The following is a 20,553-nucleotide window of genomic DNA, read 5'->3' on the forward strand; positions in this document are numbered from 1 at the left end:
CCACCTCCTCCCCCTCGCAGCAGCTCCGGCCCAACGCTGGGACTCTTCGCGCGAGTCCCGGTGAAACAGGTGCCGCTTGCCACGGGGAAAACCGAAGAGCTTATCATGCCGGCGCGTCCTTCTGCTACACTCCAGAGAGCAGGGGAGCCTCACGAAGCAAGAGCGGCAAATCGCTGCTGAATGAGGAAACGCACCGCAACTCTTCAAAAAGCGCCGGGGAGCCACTTGCCCGGGCGCCGCGCGCCGGCCGCCCCCCCCGCGGAGGCAGGGAAGAGGCCCCCGCCGCCAGCACGCTCCCAGCAGCTGCCGCCTCCCGCACGGCCGCACGCCGGCTGCTGCGGTCCGCCACGCCATTACGCCACACCAAACAATCGACGTTTGGCCCATTTTCAGCCGTTCTCGTGATGTTCCACCTTTACCATCAACACCGCAGTAAGGATCAGAGGCCCGTTAACGCGTGCCACAGATACTGGCTTTGGCCAGAAAGGCCACTTTTTCGTAAACACTTGCAGATTTCTCTATCTGCAGAACTTTCTGATGCAAATTTGACTGTTGGAAAGTCTAACCCACTCCTTCTACAGGAAACCCTCCAGAGGAAAAAGGGAACGTATTTTTGTGAAAACTGTATCTCAAAATGAATAGTTCTAGACTTCAAAGCTATACATTATTTCAAATGTATTTATGGAGAAGAGATACCCAGAAGCATCCTGTTAGTTCTCTTTATTGAAGGTTGTAACTACTTAAAAACAGTGTCAGCCTGACTTTGGTTTGCTTGCATTTATGTAACTTCAACGATCCCAAAGCATTTCTCCCGATTTTTGCTGCTGCAAATGAGACACAGCAACCAAACCGAACATTTCAGATTATGTTATGAAAATGAGTCAAGTCTGCCTAAACAAAGCACTTACATTTCATTTAAATGATGTCAGAAAATTTTGTGTGAATGGGTGTATTTTTTCCCAAAGAGGAGTCCCTACAAACTTCATTAAACCAAAATGGCTTAACATGCTATATGACAGGAAGCAATCTTCTGAAATAGTAGCCACTAAGCCACATTGGTGAAGTGGAAAAACATAAGAAGAGGAAAATGATTTTTAAATTTGACATCTGGAAAACATATATCGCGGAATGCGTGCTCCAGAAATACACATATATTTTTAAATCCAGACGAGTTGCGTAACAGACAATTGGTGTCTGTGTTTCCCTTTGCTAATCTTGCGATAATTAAATCCTACCAGTGAACTGCTGGCTCTGGAACAACACTTACGCCTTTATTTCATAACTGATACTGCTAGGCAACTACTTCAAACATATATTGTAGCGGTTAATAAAGAAACGAACGCGATCAGCTCGCCGAAGTCCCAGCAGAGCCCCAGTGCCGTGCAGCAGGACGCCCTGCATACAAATGCCTGACAGAATGAACGCATTAAGCCAAGCTGCTCCTGCCTTCATTTAATCGGTCTCTTAACTTTCCTGGCCCATTGCACTCCGCAAGGAGGGGCTACAGGATAACAGCCTCATTTCTCAACAGCATCCACGGTTCTACGAGTTAATGGCGAGAACAGCTACACAGCTCGAGAGTCTGCGATCTTGCACGTCACCAAAACTCAAGGTAAGGTCATCGATAACTAATGCTTAAATGTCCCCGAAATTTTTACGCTCGACTGATGATTGGTCTTGTGTGCCACTAAACTTTCTGCAATGCATTTGAAGGGAGAAAACAAAGTCGTATTGCTGTACTGCAGAATTATATAATGTTCTGTGTTCCTACCACACTGGTAACCTCATACATTGGTCAGACCAGAACGAGCGACAGCGCTCCATAGGCGCTTTCTGCTGTGCTGCGCGATGCAGACTGAGGGGCATACCGCCACGTCGGATTTTTATTTGGATAAAAAGAATTGGATAGCCAAAAACCTTCTTAAAGCATCAGAAGATTGTTGTCGATTCAATTCTCCTCATCTTAACTGGTATATGAAACTTGTACTCTTTTTATGGAAACTGCCATTTCTTGAATTAGAAGATTATGCACCACGGTTTTTACAGAATTGATATTTAATCGCCGATTACAGACTTTTGCTGCTTCTGATTTTTTTTCCCCTCGCACTGAAAAGTAGGTGCCTTTCATCATTCATAATTCAAAGCAAAGTCAAAGAAATCGAAGCATCAGACATATCTCAATGTTATACAAAACTCACAGAGAAATCCGGCGCTGCTGCTGCTTCTATACTGGGTCAATGGCAGCCGGGGAGTATCTGTAGTCATACCCCTCTTTTCAACACAACCCATTCTAATACCAAATTGTTCACCTGAAGACGATCTATGATTATTTGTTTGACCAATTTCCAGTGCATTTATCAGAAATCTTCCAACAAAACATTAGAAAGGCTGACTGTTTTAAATCAAAACATTTTGTGGGGACGTACGGATTTTGTTAAAGTCTTTCAGAACAAGCCTCCCAAGTGGTTTTTTGCCAGCTTGCCCAATTTGTGGGTGCCCTGCTTGGGCCAAAGTTGTTAGCAGATCATCCGGGAGACAGGAACAGCTGCAGGTCATTCAGGTTTCCAGCTCACACTTGATTTTGAAAAAGTCAACGTGGAAAAATTATTCCCATTTTTGCCCCCCAAATGAACATTTCAGACTCCTCCGCTTTCCCCCTAGAAGTATTTTAAACTTTAACTCTTAAGGCAGTGCAGAAATAATTGCTTGTTTTTAAAATTACTGAATTTTAACACAAGAGAAGTCAGTTTCCAGCCATCCCTTATTTTGCACTAAAAAAGGAACGTGTGGCTGCTGGGAGACGAGCACAGTGCTCTTCCTCTGTGTGCTGCTGTAAGGTTGCAAAGCAGTGAGAACCTCCACATCGTTGTTGCTTATTTACAGTAAATGGTTTTCAAGTAAAGCATTTCATCTTTTACAGGGATTGGTTTCTTTTTTTTTTCCCTACTGTATAACAGAAAGAATTTGTGAATTAATCTGACCAAAGCAAACACATCCTACAGTTCTTTCCCACACAAAACTCCCACTGAGATCAACTGTCATTTTTACTCAGGAGAACTTTTTCCTGTGAAAGAACTGCAAGAATTGGCACCCTCAGAGCATCCTACAATTTTGACTGCCACTGCAATCACTACAGTTATATAGCCAGGCCAAGCATAACATACTGTTTCTTACTCTTCTCATCCAAAGACAAAAAAGACCATGTAGTTTCCAAAACTCACTGTATTAGAACTAGCTGTCTCTGTAGGATTTTTCTAGGCCACAGTACTAAGCGTCTTCACAATTCTTAATTCCGTGCGAGGAAGGAAGCATCACTTTCATTGCCGGGACTGGGGACTGAAGCTGTCCAGGTAAGGTGCCTGGCATCAGCTCCTACACACTGCCTGAGGCCAGGCAGGGAGCGGCATCCCAACCTCTGCAATCCAGCCCATGGTTTTCTCCCCCAACATCTTTTTTCACCTTATGGTTTGAATTCTAATATTTATGGCACATGGTATTTAGGTGTGTCTTTTTGTAATGAAAAAAAAAAATCTTCTTTTGTTTAAACATACTGCCATGTATCTAAGGATCCAGCTGTGCAAGTATACTTACAAGTAGACTTTCCGTGGGTTTTCTCACAATTTGGACAATGATAGATGTCGATATCTGGTGCCTCTTCTTCTTCAACACCCACACAGCTGGAATACATGAAGGCAAACATTACATTAGCTTGAGTCCATCTCCAAACATGCAAGCACGCAATTAATAATGAAAAAAAACAAACCCCAATAAGCGCTGCATTTACTGCGCAGCTATGCTGACTGCTAATGGCTATATCAAAAAAAAGCTTAGGTGTTTTTTACACTAGTACAGTCAGACTGGATTTTTTTCAGCCTAGCTTCCTGATGCGGCGCTAAAAAAAGGTGTCGGTCAGAAGCCCGCTACCAGCTCACTGTGGACCTCCATTAAAATGAGGCAGAGAGTCCCAAAAAATTACTTTTTTTTTCCAGGGAGGCCATTTTGTATCTACACAGAGTTCTCCAAGCACCATCCCACATAAACTTAATCGATAAAACACATCTTCTTTACCAAGCATGTATGGACAGCTGCTAGGTACCAGAGTAATACTGGCAAGGTATACCATACGCAAGACTTCTATAGGTTCCACCTCTATTACAATATACAAAGATGAGGAGGAAATGAAGACACGTAGCTCACAGCACTTCTGGCTGCCAAGAAGATGGGTTTTATCATGGCAGCTGCTTAGAACACCCACCGAGATTATTTTGGATGGCACAACATACGCAACAACACAGCGCAGCCTGCGGGCGCGCCGCATGAATGCAATCCAATGGCAGAGCACAGTGCCGGGGAAAAACAAAACTAAACTCAAAGGAATGAAGTACCCGAGATAAGAAGCTGTTGCGCAGTGGAAGCGCCGAGCAGCCAGCCAAATAATCAAACTCCAGAACGGCACTGTTCCTTCTGACGGAGGGAGAGCAAACAGGATTCTGCTCCTGCTTGCTCGGTCTGAAGTGGCCCGGGCTGCAAGGCACATTTGCAACAGATTAAAAAAAGAGTTTCAGCTGGGTGCTGTGAGACACAGCCCTCGTGTCACGGCTCCACGACAGCTCAACGCGGCAAGAGGATCCCCAAGAGCTATGAAGGTAGATTCACCTTAACCACCGGCACAAACAAGGCTAGATCACACCATGGTAAGGGCACTCTTGGAGTTTCTCTATCTCACGGCCTGAAACGCCTTCTCAGAGCTCTACAGTTAGCACAAAACACCGATAAATCTCTTCTGCTGGAGAAAGGGATTGGATGCATGTCATGGCAACGCCATCTCCACGCATACGGTAGCGCTCAGCATCCTTGCATCCTGCTGGCAGCACGAAGCGGCGATTAGCGCAGGAAGACGAATTCAGAGCCTTTAGCTGCTGGCTCCGACTCACAGGAAGCAGAAGAAAGGATGTTTGCTCCTCTCCCACAGGCAAGGCAACAGGGTGGGTCAGTTCTGTCAAGTCACTTACAGAATCTCTCCAATCATTCTCACTGTGTTCAAGCTCTTTAGGACAATACCACGGTGTCCAAAATTATAAACATATTAAATAATCAGAGGAATTCATGTAGGTTGGATACACCAGTAATTACTAAATGTGATGGTCTGGATCCAGGAAGGCCCTAAACTCCTGGGTGCTGGGAGACAGGAAGGTGCATGGATAAAGGAAAGATAACGCATGGCCATGCATGCCCACCTCTTCTGGGCTTTCTTAAGCCTTGGAAGTCACCGCTGCTGTGAACCAGCTACCTGGCTCCATGGAGCCCAGAGCTCTTTTGATGACTTTGGCAGAGGTTGTGCACGTGTGTGCAGGCACACAGTGCTCGTGAGCGCACACACACACACACATGCACGCTTGGGGCAGGAGGAGTAACTGTCAAAAGACACTATGACCTTCTCTGTTTACAAAGGTGAGTTTGAAACCACTTTTGAATCCAAGGCACACAGTGATGTGTAACTGTACGCATGATGATTACAGACCACAGATCTACTTGCTTTTAGAAAACAGCATCAACAAACCCCATAATGAGTCTGCAACCAAGCTGGAAAAAGAAGCCGGTAAAAGACAAATGAGGTAAGGTAGGGAAATGAATCTTTTTTATAACCATTGTAAACGATTTGACAAAATAAGATTCTGCCAGAAACCTTTGTGGATATTTTCATCCTGTTGCAGCTGCCAGCATGCGTATAGGACCCAGCTCCCTCCAAACCAAAGAGTACAGGGTGAGAGAAGCTTTGCAGCCAAAGCCAGAGAAACTCTCATTTTTGTGAGTTCAGCCTGTGAACAGGCTGGTAAACAGGACATTAATTCTGAATCATGTAAAAGCAACTGCAGATTTGCCTGATGGTTTTTTTTATTAAACAGTTACTTGAAAAAATACGAAATTATTGGGTCTCCCTGGGCAGACAGCATGGAAGACTGAAAAGTAAGTTTGCAGGCAGGAAAAATCATCACAACAATCCATTCCTCAGAATCAAGTACATATAGGCAGTAAAATACCAGATTAAGGAGAAGAAAATTTAAACAAACCCTGGCAGATTAGAGCAAGCATAAGAGAATGTGGCGGATTCATCTACCCATAAAGCTGCATCAGCTGCTTATGCCACTGGATTCAGCTTCCTAAGCTTAGTAAAGGTATGGATTAGGCTCTATACAAGGGCTTGAAAAGTCTATATTTAGCTAAACCAAGGAGATGAGACCCTTGGGTGCTGCATGGATTGCTATGGGAGGAGGTAGGAAAAGCTACTGCACTGGGCGAAGGCTTCAGTGTGGTGGGAGCTATTGTTCTGAGAGCAAGTAAAAATATTTGACTAGAACAAAACGGAAAAGTAAAAATAACTGACCTCAAACCCAAACGGTCCTCTGAAAGATGCAGTCAGCTTTTCCAACTACAACATGGCTTTTGAATAAGGTTTGGCCATTTACAGCTACTCGTAGGCAGAAGCTGCTATTCCTCACTGTACATGGAATTGCAAGTACAAACTCTCCAAGAGATCACCCTATTGAAATGCCTCGGGTGATCTTTAACTGAAATACGAACCACTTCCAGTTTGTGCCCCTTTTCTCAATGAATAGAGCTTGACTCGCCAGGTATTTCCACCAGCAGAACTGTTTGCGGGCTTCCGCATGAATACAGGCACAAAACCCTGAATTTCCGTAGTTAAAGACAGACTGACAGAGGCAGCCCCTCAAGAAGGCTCCTGCCAGAAGAGGAACGAGGATTAGGTAACAGTTGTATAAATGGGAATTTTTGAAGCACTGTAGATGAAAAAGTAACGAAAGATTTTTGATCAATGAGGGTGGTGAAACCCTGGTGCAGGCTGCCCGGAGAGGTGGTCAATGCCCCATCCCTGGAAACATCCCAGATCAGGTTGGACGGGGCTCTGAGCAACCTGCTCAAGTTGAAGATGTCCCTGCATAGTGCAGGGGGGTTGGACTAGATGACCTTGAAAGGTTCCTTCCAACACAAAGACTCTATGATTCTATGATTCTTGCTGGGTTGGTTTTATGTGGCAAGGTTTTGATAGCAGGGGGGCCATCAGCTCCACAGCAGTGACCTACCCTTGGGTTGGTCTCCAGAGCATTTGCACCTGTGAGTGAGAACCAGAAGGAGACTGCCAGCCTTGGCAGAAGCCAGTGCAGAGTCCTGAAGTGGTCTCCCACCTCATTTACAAATGGATTTTTTCTCAAAGTGGTTAATTAACAATAGAATAGAATCAAAGCATTTCTCCAGCTGAAGAAAACCAAGTCATCTATAGCAGTTAAACAGTGCTGTCCTTCCCCTCAAGCCCCCAAATTCCAGCACAAGTGGTGCTTTGTGTTTTGCACCTTTTTTTTTTTTTATGAGAACGCTCCACTTTGGTCCCTGCAGTTTCTTTTTTTAGCCCCATTTGCCTGAGAGAAACACAAATGTATAAAAAGACTCGAGCCAAGCGTTTGACCCCCTGTGACGATTAAACGGGTTCAGCGTCAGACCGCGCAGGCTCACAGGCAACGCGCTTGGCAGCAGCCTCCAGCAACGGGCCCTGCTGCAGCCGGCCCCGCGTTCCTCTGTCGGCGCACGCCCTGTGCGCGTTACCGTCGACAGAGAAGAAGTGGGAAAAGCTCTCAGCAGCGCTTCTGAGCGATTACTGGGATCCGCCGATGAGACAGAAGCGGACATAAGAGGTTCGGCAAAGGCACCGGTAAGGCAGAGCTTGCAGGACGGGCAGGGAGCAGGGGCCACGCGTCAGGAGGCAGAGCTGGCAGCAGCCTCATGAACAACAGCAGGAGCAGATTCATTTGCTTATCTGCTCCGGGGTCCAAGAATCTGTTTCGCGAAGCCCGCAGACAGCCCAGAAGAGCGTGCTGACATCCCTGCAAGGCCTCACAAACCAAGCAGCGCAGCATTTACGCCCTGGCAGCCTTGGGACAAGACCGCTGAACACGTCCCCCTGTTTGCACCGCGAGGGCACCCCTCAGACGCTGGTGACTCGGAGGTGTGCGCGGGTGCAAAGCGGGCGTCCTCCAATGAAGTATTTAGGGGTGTCCCTGGCTGTCTGTGAATTATCTCTGGCTGCTGCTTTTTAACTGCGTGACGATTCAGGCGTTTGGCAGGACCAAAGATGTTGCTCTTGGGGAAAGCATCGGGTTCCCAAAGCAAATTAGAAGGAGACAACTTTTCCTTGGTGAAGGAGAAGGAAGCAGGGAGAGAAAACTCTCCCCAGGCACCCTGCAGAGCCTCACGCTCGCTGTCCCACCAGCGTTAAGGCGGAAGCGGCTGCGGCCGTAACGTGCCAGCTGGGAACAGGGGACACAGCTGGGGTGCGGGGTGAGGACGCAGGACACAGGAGCACCAGCCCCGCAGCGGCGGCACGTGCCGCTCTACCATCTTGCTCATCTGTAGAAAACTTGTTCTACCCTTTTGCCCAAATGCATTAAAGACAGCGTACGAGATTAATTATCGTGCATCCAAGAATATCTTGTTGGAATGATTTAAAACAACTTAATGGTTGATTTTTAAATGGTATTTAAGTGATTTAACTCAGGTTGAGGCAGTGTAAAACTAATTTGATAACGAGCTAAAAGTGAAACGTTATTACTGATGCATTTGAGTTTTACCAAAAGCATTCTAGGAAGAAAAAAGTAACGATGAAAAGTAAAGCCTTTGGTATTGCAGCTCTTGAAGCTGCTATATCACACATTTTACAGTGACTTAAATGAGAATTAGCACAAACAGAAGCATCTGCAGTCAGAGGCTACAGATTACATTTTTATTAGAAACTCTGCCCTTTGCCACTCTAAAACGAAATTGCTTCTGTATTCACCAGGAAGAGATGTTCAGATTCCAGTATTCTGATGAAGTTAACAACAATTTTTTATGCAGGCACCAATCATAAAAGGTGCATAAATTGGAACCGTTTTTATAGCATGTATGTTTATGAGGACGTTGATTTGCCACCTTCAGAGAGATGACATGTTAAGTAATTTTAGGAGAAAAATTAACCCACGTTCTATCAAAACCATGTAATCTCCATTATCAACCAACAGACAAGTACAGAAAAATAAGAAAGAATAAAACAACCAAACAAAAGGCTATTTGATGGGAGAGAAAATCAAATCTAGTAATACATAAATAGAGTAGAAGGAAAAATAATCTAACATCTTAACTTTTGACAACAAACCGAAGTTATACATTTTATCCATTCCTGAGAAGCTTTCTTCAAACATAGCTCACACATGAAATATAAGAGAACTGGGTCGGTAAGAAAGGCTGCAAGCCGGCATGGATGGGAATGGCAGCGGCTCCCCAGGACGCTCGGCACCTGCGTGCTGCCGCGGGGTGATGCTGCATCCCTGCTCTTTGCTTACACGGCCACGGACCAAGGGGAAGGGGCACCCGCACTCCCACCTCGCCCCACTAACTACAGGTCCCCCTTTCTGGAGTAGGGAAGAGCCCACCTCTCCTCGCATCGTACGCGCTATCTACTGAGAAGCCCAGTACAGCTGTACCTTTCTGCAGTTACCAGCAGGCCAGCAGCACAGCCCAGCACAGGGCACGGGTCTTCAGAGCTCACTGCCCAGCACCACGGTGCCCGACACATCCGTGGTCAAATACATCGTTCAGAATTTTTAACCAGCACATAAATCACTGGGCTAGTTGTTATATTCTGTGTATTTAACTTAAATTCTGTTTTCAACCTTTACCACTCTACCAGGAACATGCTGAAGGGTTAGGGCATTTTAACACTGGGGAGAATATGACACTTCAATTCTTATTTCTGCTTATTTCTTAAACAAATCTGCTTCTCTCCCTGAATCAGTCCAAATCCAAATAACTGTTATTCCCGGCCACAAACCTGGGATACCAGCTCTGCATCAACTCTCAGACAGCGGTGACCCATTTCACACTCCCTTCTCTCCTCTCAGAAGCTGGAGGTAGTGTCTATGGCCAGGAGAGCGCGGGGTTGTGCTGACGGGCCCGTCTTCCAGCGTGCACAGGTTCTGGCAGGAGTGCGGGCAGCGGGGTGCTCGGGGCCAGCAGCCGCTCAACCCCAGCACACGAGGATAAAGCGTCAAAGCCCCAGGTGGGGCAGCTACCACGGTGCAGAAGAGGCATTCATGGCATTTTTATAGGTAATAAAGGCCGTAATTAGTAACTAACCTGAGCTCATCCCTATCCCTTAGCAACTGCTATAATTTCTTGATGTGTCATTTACAAGGAGTTGCACAATAATGCTCTTCCTTAACAACAAGGTGTCGGTTGTAAGGAAGATACCCACCCAGTTTCAGAAGTCTCCACCCTCTGAAAAAAACTATAGGCACTACAGGAAAATCAGAACTTCCAGCAGTGAGACTCACGCTTCACATTTTGACGCCAGGCCAATGTTAGTGACAGCAGATTCTTGCGTCCACATCACAGCATCCAGAAATGCAGCAGCCAACACTGCGGACGCAAGAGGTGTTCAGAAAAGAAAAAAAAAGGGAAAGAAAGAAGCAGTTCCGAGGGTGGTGAAACAAGCTGTTCCTTGGTTTGAGCCTCGTGTGCTGTTTTTCTGGTGGCTGTTACAGGGTGAACTCTGACCAGGGCTCTTCTATGAGTGCTCGCCAATGTCTAAGAAGCAAACAGACAAGCCTCTTCCTCAGCAGCAGGATCTGTCTCCTTTGATCAGCCACGTACTTTGACGAAACATACAGGAATTTTTGAGACCTCAAGCCTGCTGTCAGATACGGTTAAAGCTGGAGAGCAAGTTCAAGAGTCATTTGGGGGAACAGAACAAGAGACTCACAGTGTGGCTTCAGCAGGAGATCCCAGAGCAAGCAATGGTAGGAGAAAGCTCATGCCTGCTGGCTTGGGCACGTGTGCAAGTGTCCAATATGTGAGTCTCGCTGAATTAGGGACTAAATGAGAGATAACCCCAGCTGTACTGTATAGCTAGTATTTCACATCACCTTACATACACTCACCCTTGGTCATAAATTTAGAGGGAAAGACCTCCTTTCCAAACCAAACTGTATCTGTGGGGTCCCCTTCAGGAGCACAGGAGCTTCAGCAAGACGCAGACACAAAGGCAAGGAAAATCTGCACTATCAATCGGGCTGTTATGACTGTCCTTAATCTCAACTAAATTACATAACTTCGACTCAATTTCTCCACCTGTAAAGCAGTAATATTAATACCTGCTCGATAGCCTCAAAGGCTGCTGTAGTATAATTAACAAACATTTGCTCGGTGCTTTGAAGATGACAACCTCTGTGCAAGCGCTGGGTCGTGCTGCCCACACGCAGAGCTTTTGCTTTAGAAGTTTGTCTCTACCGCCTGTAAATTCTCTTGTGGGAATTTACAAATAAATGTTTTCCTAGTGACATTATCCTTTCCTCCACAAATCCACGTGTTTTCATGGACACTTTGTTGAACTAAAATTTACATTCGCGTTTCCACAATTCTGGGCCCAACGCTGGGGCTTGTTTAGAGCAAACATACTGTGTATTCGAAACAAGAACAAATCGCCTCCTCCAGCTTACGAATCTGTTCTATGCAATTTTGACCACGTTCCTTCAATCTGAAGAGGCTGGAGGAAAAACCAGGAGAAGGCGCAGGCACTATAACCAGCAGACATTGACCCTCAGCGATCTCCTACTGCCCAAGGGATGCTAACTACGGACACCCAACCTTAGACTGCGCCTTAGCGGGGGAACGTCCACGCTATTGCCACCAGGCTGCAAACAAGCGCATGCAGCATACACCAGGAATACTGTGCTAACACAGGACATTCAAGTTATTCAAACACCACCCGCGGGTATGGGTGGTGCAACACGCTCCAGCCACCCAGATCAGGAGGGCGTGGGGAGGTACCAGCCCCGGCCGGCCCCGGGTGTCCAGGCGGGATGCAATGTCAGCGCCAGCACCCCAGAGCTGCCCCAGCCAGCCCTTCCCGAGATCCACATCCAAGCTCCGATGAGGAAAAGGGCACGAACGGGACCACTGCTAAAATCAGGCAGGGCTGCAAGTGATGCTCTCCTTACTCCCAAGAGAGGCTTCTGCTTTGCTGCTAAAAGCCTGGTCCCACCACCCCTTCCAGCACCCAGAGCCAGCCGTGCTGTCTCAGGGGCACAGGGTGGGATATATCTCCATTTCTACCTTATTATTTGGGAATTCTTTGGGGCGTGGGGGTGTTGCCCACTCTTTCTGATGTTTGCAATTGTACTGGAAGTTAATCGCTCGCTTACAAAGTAGGTGCCCTTTCCTTTTAAAAAGAGGAACAGAGTAAATCTGTGTGTTACAGTCCGGTTGAGAAATGCCAACAGGACTGAGTTACTGCAAGGAGTTGCTCTCTCTGCTTCTTCATCCTGGCGCTTCAGCCAGTCGTACGAGTTTTGCTGTCTTGGATAAACTTTGCTCTTCAGTTGACTGAACCACATTTTGCGATTTTTTTCCAAACTCGTCTGCAGTTGTGGTATGCAGCAGAGAATTAGCCCTTTGGGAGAAAACATGAATTATTTGACCTCTATAAACTATTTGTAAAAGTGAGTGAAATCAGGACCTCCCTGAAAAACAAATGTTACCGCCAACTAAGCCAGCTGCAGAATATTTTTTTAATTGCAAATGGCTGAGGGACTTCATGGATGTTACTGGCCAGTGCAGGTGCTTGGCACCTCCTTGATTAAGAGATAAAAATCGTCCCTATTTCTGGTGTGAAGATCCTATCTCTGCAGTATATAGGCGTCCAAGTGTACATTCCACCTACGTGTTTATCACAGAGCCCTATCTGCAAAGGTCTTGACATAAATCTCTCCAATCCCAATGATGTGAAATGATCGTCCACTTGGGACAGGGGCTTGCTGCTCCTGCTGAAAGTGGCAACCCCCACCGGGCTTTCCAGAGAGCCAAAATCACAGGCAGAGTTTTAATAACATGGACTGAACGTTTTTCAGAAGGTGCACCCCAAATTGCAAGGAAAGCTAAAATAAAAGTAAGCATAGAAGCAAAATGCAGACGTTGAGAACTTAAATTACATTCAGAGAATTACAGATTTTATGTAATCAACAATGTCCAGATTGTTCAAGCCTGAGTCATAAAACAAGTCTGAAAACACCAGAAACAAATGATATTTAGCAACGGAGGCTATTATTGTAGGATACGTTTCCCTAAGGTATGATAGTTTTGTCTCTATTACACTGCACACTGTTAATGATAATCTGTCCTCAGCTGCTATTTTGGTGAGCAGGTTTAATTGTTGTGGAAAAAGCATCCTGTTTTCTGAAGGCATTATAGCTGATCCACTCGCTGAAGCCCCCAGTGATTTCTGTAATCTCAAGACATTACAAAGGAAACAAAAAGTTTAGAGCACTCTGCAGAGAGTTACTATTTTTACATGGTTGCATTGCTGTTATCCATAGGCAATGTTGTACTACTCCAGTGGCTTAGATGCCTAAAACCCACTTTCAGCTTCTACCTACCTTCAAAACACCGTAAGGAAGATTCTTCTAACTAGATGGTAAGAAGACGAGTCCTTAAAACACACTGCCTGCTACACCACTACTTCACCTTAGGAAGGAACGTGTTAGAAGAAAAATTGTAATTTCTCACCCCAAAAGCAGCAGTAAAAAACAATGGGGGGGAAGGGTTTTTTCCCTTGAAGGCAGCAGCTGAATGAAGCTGAAGAAAGGGGTGTGATTTTTAAAAGCATCCCTGAAGCCACTTGGAAGCCCAGGCCTGATTTGCATTAGTGGTATTCACACTCCGAAGCCTCCGAGCCATATGTTAGTTACTACATATTCTTATTAGAGAACGAACTGCAGGAAGCGTTCGATGTTTACTAAACCACCAGCCCTGGTTACGCGGAGGGACAGGGAGCTCTGCCATCCAGCCGTCCCACCGCGGCTCCCCATCCCGCGGTCTCACTCCCGACCCTCCAGGCTCTGCAGGGCCAAGTTCCTTATAAAGCAGCACAGGTTTGGCTGCATTTTTCTTCCCTCCAGTTGTGCAGTTGTACTGCAACTATGAGCTTTTTTGGATGCTGTTCTGGTCTTTCCAGGCCGCTCTTGGGGCATAAAGGACCGAAAAATTGCCCTAATTGCGCAGCTGGGAATTACTCCAGCACAGGGGAATGTCGGGTTGCCACAGAACCAGCCTGCATTACCTAATTTCAAATCAGGTAGCAGAAGTGCTCAACAACATATCAAACACAAGACTAATTTAATTTTCTTTTCTTAAGAAACATGCAGTTGTCCCAACTGGAGTAACGCAGAGAATCATAATCTTCACATATTTAACATACAGCAACAGGACTGGAGCCCCGGTGAGCTGTTACAAAAACACCTCTTTATCTCTTTTAATATCATGTTTAGCTAATGTAAGTACTTAAAAGTGGTTTCCGAACCCTTGCTGGTCTGTGGAGTCCTATATGTTTTCGTGACTCCATAGAGCAAATTTAAGCCTACTGACATCAGGCTTGTTTTTCTTAGATCAAAAGTCTATTAAAAGCAGACAATGATTTCAAGGGGTCCCTGGAACATGCTGAATTAGAAGACGCTTTTTTCTGACACCTGGAGAAACTCAAAAAGATATGAAACAGTCTAGGTTCTGGCCAGCCAATCTTATAGGAGAGCAGGATCAACTCAAAAGCTGTTTTAATTAAGAAGAGCCGTCAGTGATTACAACCATACTGGCACATTTGTTAAGGCACAAACACAGCTCCACAGAGGAGTTGGTGCCTGGACCAACAGTGTCAATACACCCTCCACTACTCAATCTGGATATTCACAGTGGTGCTAATATGACCCAGTGACAGTTCTAGAATAAAATTTACCTGTCCAAATGAGTATTTAGTAATTATCAACAACCTGTCCCATTTTCTTGACAACAACTTGATGGTATTGAAATTGGACATGGAAATACCATTTTCTCCCTTAACAAACTACCTGAATTTGAAGTTAGTAACTTTGCCGTTATTAGTTTTATTGCAAAGTGTTTTACTGGTGCACCCAAGACTGTTTCCTTTATTGCAGCAGCTGTCTGGGATTTGAACGCAAGTCAACATGCAGTCCACACCTTCCTTCTGGCCTTGCTATTTCTCCTTTGCATGCCAAATTCCTCCTTGTTGCAAGAGCCAGCCAACATCAGCGTTCTCACCCAGTTATCAAGAAAGCCTCCAGGAAGAGCTGAGAGAGTATTTTACAAACATCAACTTGCATAAGAATTCCATTTTCCTGGTTCTGTATTTAACCCCCACCATGCTTAGGAACCACAAACCTTTACACAAGGTGTTTAGTGTTTGTGAAACTCGCAGAAAAAGCAGATTCTAGATTTATGTTGGAGACTATCCCCAGAAAAGGCATTTTTAACTTGTACACTAAAGGTTCTGCAGAACCTGAATCTATGACATTTGCGTAGCCCTGTGAGTTATACTTGTGCAATCATGGTATACACACACACACACAGGGACTTTATGACCTGCAGAGCGTCTTCGTGTGGTAGTTACCAGGTGAAGTTACCTGTAGGTCTTCCTGACCTCCTCTGTGGACATTAGATTTCAAGAGAAGAGCTTCAACTATTGCTTCTCTGCAGAGGTTAGAGTCAAACGGCTCTCTCGGGTCCGCTGACAGGGCGCCACGCAGCTTGTTCATGTGCTAGAACAATCCAGCTCCGTTAGCAAACGCACTGCCCGGGCTCACAGAACCTCCGCCACCGGACCCACCACACCAGGGGAGCACCACATCCCGGGGAAAACTCTGCCCCAACGCTGACGCTCTTGGGGAGGTGGAGCAGCCAGATGGTGGCGGCTGCACCACGAAGCACAGGTGCAAGAAGGAGGGAACCGCAGCCGGCTTATCTCTTTGGTGAAACCGCACCTGGCTCTTCTGCAGCTGCACCACGCGCAGCACCCAAGCGAGCGCGAGCGCCTGGCCCTGCGCTCAGCCCCAGCGCTTTGGCAGCACTGCCATGCGAGCCATAATTAGCGCAGCTAGCCTCATGCACGCTCAGGCCTGTGATCCTCTTTCCTCCAGGAGCAATGACAAACTGTAAGCAGCGGCCAAATAACCTCCTAAAAGCAAGTACTGCTTATTTAAAATAAACCTCCCTCCAAACTGACTGTATGCCTATTTTTTTCCTAACTGTTCCTATCCTAGAGTAGTCTCCGAGAAGCTTTCTCCCTGTGTAACTTGAAAGCCATCGCCATTCCACTCTTAAGAAGGTGTTTCAATGGGTTTAAAGTTCTTTTGATCTCTAAGTTCTCAGCTGGCAAAAACACGGCCTGAGAGAAGAGAAGGATCCTTTGAGCAAACAGCTTGCCTCTTATTTGTCAAGGGTGCACTGGGGCATGCCAGGGTGTCCTGGGTTACTCTTCCACAGCCTTTTCTGAAGGCAAATTAGTGCAGCTGCTGAAAAATTTTGATAACCCAATGAACTTCTTCTCACTTATTCATACAATTATTAAAAGTAATTACTGATAAATCAATGCACATCCACTTCTCATCTGTCACAGTTTGGTCAAACCAACCAGGACATGTTTAACTTTGAATATTAAAAATGTTTGACATAACTGTTCAAAATCTACTAGTATTTCAAGTTCTTCTGGAAAGTGAGGAGCTCAAACAATCACCAGGTATTCACGGAAAAGGACAAGCTCAGTTTTTGCAGCCCTGACAATAACAGACGACAAGACTCCACTGCAAGTGGGTACCAAACCAACCTAGGACGCTGTGCATCTACACAGGGCTCTAGGTTGTGATGAGGTCTATGCTGCTTGCTACTCAAAACTGCTTGCTGGTGAGCTTAACATACGCTCCAGCCTGGCTGTAGTGCAGATGGACTGAAGCCACTCCTGAGGGTCCATGCTCAGGAAAGCTCCTACTCTGGGAGACACAGGTAAGTTTCTAGACTTCCAAAGACTAACCCATTTCCTTCCTCATAGTACCCAAGAACCCCAGTATTTCATCAGGAAAACCACGGGTTTTTAAAGATGGACGTTCACTAAACTGCAGGCAGAAATACAAACACTGTGGATGCCCTTCCAGGGAAACAACAATCTTTATCACACAAGGCCATCTATTGAATACAAAGCTCAATGACCTGCCGCAGGTGTCTCCACGCTCATTTCAACATGCTACAGGTCACTAATTACTCCTTTAATTTTCAAAACGCAGGAAACGCACCAAGGTAACGGTGGTGGTCTTTGCTTAGGTGTGCACGCCAATACATCATTTCACTCCGCAGCCCGTGCTGCCTCTGAAGCCCCAACTCGGTTTGGATTCAGGTAACTTCTTCAATGCCTCTGGCTTTGGTATTAGGAATGTGCGGCAAGGAACTGACTCACGGCCATGGCTGTCATCCCCTGCCACTGTGTACCTGAGCAGTTCCTTAGATCTGCGCTCCATGAGAAGCTAAGATGCCGAGACACAATTCTGCTTTTCCGAAGCAACAATAAATAGGTCATGCGACGAGCAGAGATGTAATCTCATTCTCATTCTTGCTTTAAGCAAAACATGTAAATTTACCAAATGAAAACAGTACCAAAGAGACAGGAAGCCCATGCAGAAGACAAAATATTAGCATAAACAAACTGTGAAACATCTTTACTGCACGTTTCCTGATTCAGTAGCGTAAATGGCGATTCATACGAAGAATCTCAGATGTGCATTTCCTACTGCGCTCTGTCTTCTATAGGCTGACACCAGTGTCATGGTACCATAGAAACAATACATTCCCAATTACCAAAAAGGTGTTAAGTTAAAATGCCTCACAAAGTGTAAATTCACACAAAAATTTTAATCATCTCAGCCAATTTCTGCTCTTGGAGTTCATCCTCTTCTATGCATGTGGGAGCTGAATTAGGATCTGCTTATGTCTTATTAATAGAAAGAAACCTAAATATGAAAAATGAAATAAAAAAGGGAAAAACACCTGTATTGAGACAAGGTAAAAGCATGCCAGTAATCCTAAGGCTGTTTTTCAAATATACACAGATCTACTCCACCTCTTCTCATGACTGGATGTTTTATTCTGGGTCAAATACCTTTCTCCGGGGTTTCAGAGGAAGTTCTATCTTACTTGTTTCGTCACAGGAACATTCAAACCAACTTTTCCCTTCAGATTAGCTTCTGATTAAGTCGTATAATTTTATTTTTTTTTAATTCAGTACAGGGCACTTCAGTTTCCAGAATAAAACTCTATACACTTGGATCCCTTGACATCAATAGTGGAACTTGCCATATTTATCATCTATCCTCTCAGAATTAAAAAAAGCCAAACAAACCACTTCTGTATCTATCCACCACTGGAGACACAGATACATCCGTACATGTACAAACCTACACAGACAGGCACAAAGAACATTTTCATGTAGCCACAGTCTTGACCCTACATACACTCCATGAAGTGCATCAGAGAATTACTATTGATTTTATCTGGGAGATTCTCAGCAGCTACCCTATTTGAGAGGAACCTCAGAGTCTAAGATTACACATGTAGATGACAGACATTAAACTGTTCGCTGTGACCCATTTAGGGACAGGACTACTCACATACACCCCAACATGTGCTGAGCTGTACCGCTGACAGGACTTGGAGGCAGAAGATGCAAGATCAATGTATTGACCTCTTGTTTTTCGTCAAGTAAGACTGTAAATATTAGCAACGCATGGTGCTCTTTGCTTAACATTAATGCTAGCTGCAGTCTAGGGGTAGAGACTGACGTCGCAGAAGTGGCAGACGGAGGAGATCTAAGAATAAAGCATCAGATACACCAGTTATTGATAAACTCAGTCCCCGAGTCAAGCAGTCCTTCAGCTTGACATCTACTTACCACTATTTCAAACAGAAGTTCAAATGCAAATTTTTCTTTTTGTGAGAAAAATTTGCACAATCTGGGCCTTCAATTACAGCATTTTTCTACCGAGTAGCACTTGTACGAGGCATAACGAGCTTTGTTTGAAGCTCAGCTGTGCTCCCCCACCCCTTAAATGACTGTACAGTGGGATTTGGATAAGGATGCTGGAAGTCCTTCTCACTGTGCCCAGCAAGAAGGGGCTAAATATTGCAGATCGCCATCATATTTAAGGAGGAAAATGAGTCTGCAGTACAGTAATTCAATCAAGCTGGACTAGATAGGAAGCTTTGCCACTGTGGTGTCAACCACACCCCATTAAAGCCCATACAATGAGTTGGCTGTGATGATTGCCACATCCTGAGTAAGACGATGACATGTGAGGGTTGCAGGGGTCCATATGGTCTACGGTACCCTTTTGTTAAAACAACGTACCCTTAGGTCTCTTTGGCTTGTAAGGAACTGTCATTGCCATCACTTGAATTCCTATCACTTCACTGAAACGCAGTTCAGGATGACAAAGGTTTTTAAGGAGTGAGTGGACCATGCACCTTCCATGTGTGTTGAAATTAAAGACTATGGAAAAAATCTGACAGCTAGTATTTCTTAAAATCAAGCAGTTCTGATATCAGCATGCAATTAAACGATAAAAGCAGAGATGTGCATCATCAACACGTTCCCAGATCCACCAAGAAAACAATGATGTCTTCCTTCGGTCCTTGTTTTTGGGCTTTCATGAACTACTGTTGTCACTTCTGGAGCTGATTAGAGGGGGTCTGGTCTTGATCCAGACAACTGACAACAAAGCAAAGCCAGGGGTCCACCCGCAAGACTGGAACCTTAGACTGAAAGTTCCCCAAAGCAAGCTGTGCTTGTGGTTGTGCTAGCGATGCCCATCGGCAGGCAACAAGCGCTTGCAGCACAGCACCGGTCCTTTCCAAACGGCGTCTGCTAAGGGCCCCAGAGCCAATTACAAAAATGTACAGCTGGTGATTTTGTGCTTTGCTTTGTTATAGATAATAAGGTTACGTTTTCTTCATAGATCTTTTGATTTTTTTCCCTTGGGAGACTTGTGGGTTTTAATGGCATTAATTCCTATTTGCCAACCTTGTCTGTATAAATGAGGATGTTCATTAAATTAATGTTAAGTGATGAGCACTATAATTAGGACACATTTAAAATGCAATGCATCTAAATCAAAGACTATCCAAGATGTTCTCTTTTTTATTAAAGTATAATTCGAAGGAGGCTTACTGTTTAGTTTAAAATGAACGGTATTTTCAAACAACCTCTTCTCACTAAGGCCGTGTACCGATCGAGAAAGATCAAGACTGGCTCTTTCCAGTTGACATTTTTTCATACGCTCTGGGGTGTGATGTCTTTCATTAGCTATTATATTGAGCTTACTGTGTAGTTTTTTGCCACTGATAGCCACAAAGAAAGAAAGGAAATCAAAGAAACACGAAGTATCTGCCTGCATACAACTAACATGGATGTGATTTTGGGAAGCAAAATGTAACATCACAACTTTGGTGAGAAGTTGCCTAGGTTACAGCATTTGTAGTTTATTTTATTTCACTAGGAACAGAGGCTCATCGAGGACACGTTAGTCAGGCACACCACCCTTCAGGAGGTACCAGCTAATGTACGCTGCAGATGTTACAACTTCAAGCCAAGGGCCAATTCATGCCTACAGCATCCTT

General features: G+C 45.2%; 1 protein-coding gene across 1 annotated transcript in view; it reads right to left on the reverse strand.

Annotated features, from left to right (window-relative positions):
• PHF2 (PHD finger protein 2) overlaps window positions 1-20,553 on the reverse strand; it is a gene marked incomplete at its 3' end in the record, with an annotated part of 84,721 nt that overhangs the window by 37,939 nt on the left and 26,229 nt on the right. The window contains exon 2 of the mRNA XM_082004791.1: window positions 3,592-3,677. Within this exon, the coding sequence (XP_081860917.1) occupies window positions 3,592-3,677 (86 nt within the window). The remainder of the gene's footprint in view (window positions 1-3,591; window positions 3,678-20,553) is intronic.

Source organism: Phaethon aethereus (genome assembly GCF_964289735.1).
Source record: "Phaethon aethereus genome assembly, chromosome: 11".
NCBI classification, from domain to species: domain Eukaryota; kingdom Metazoa; phylum Chordata; class Aves; order Phaethontiformes; family Phaethontidae; genus Phaethon; species Phaethon aethereus.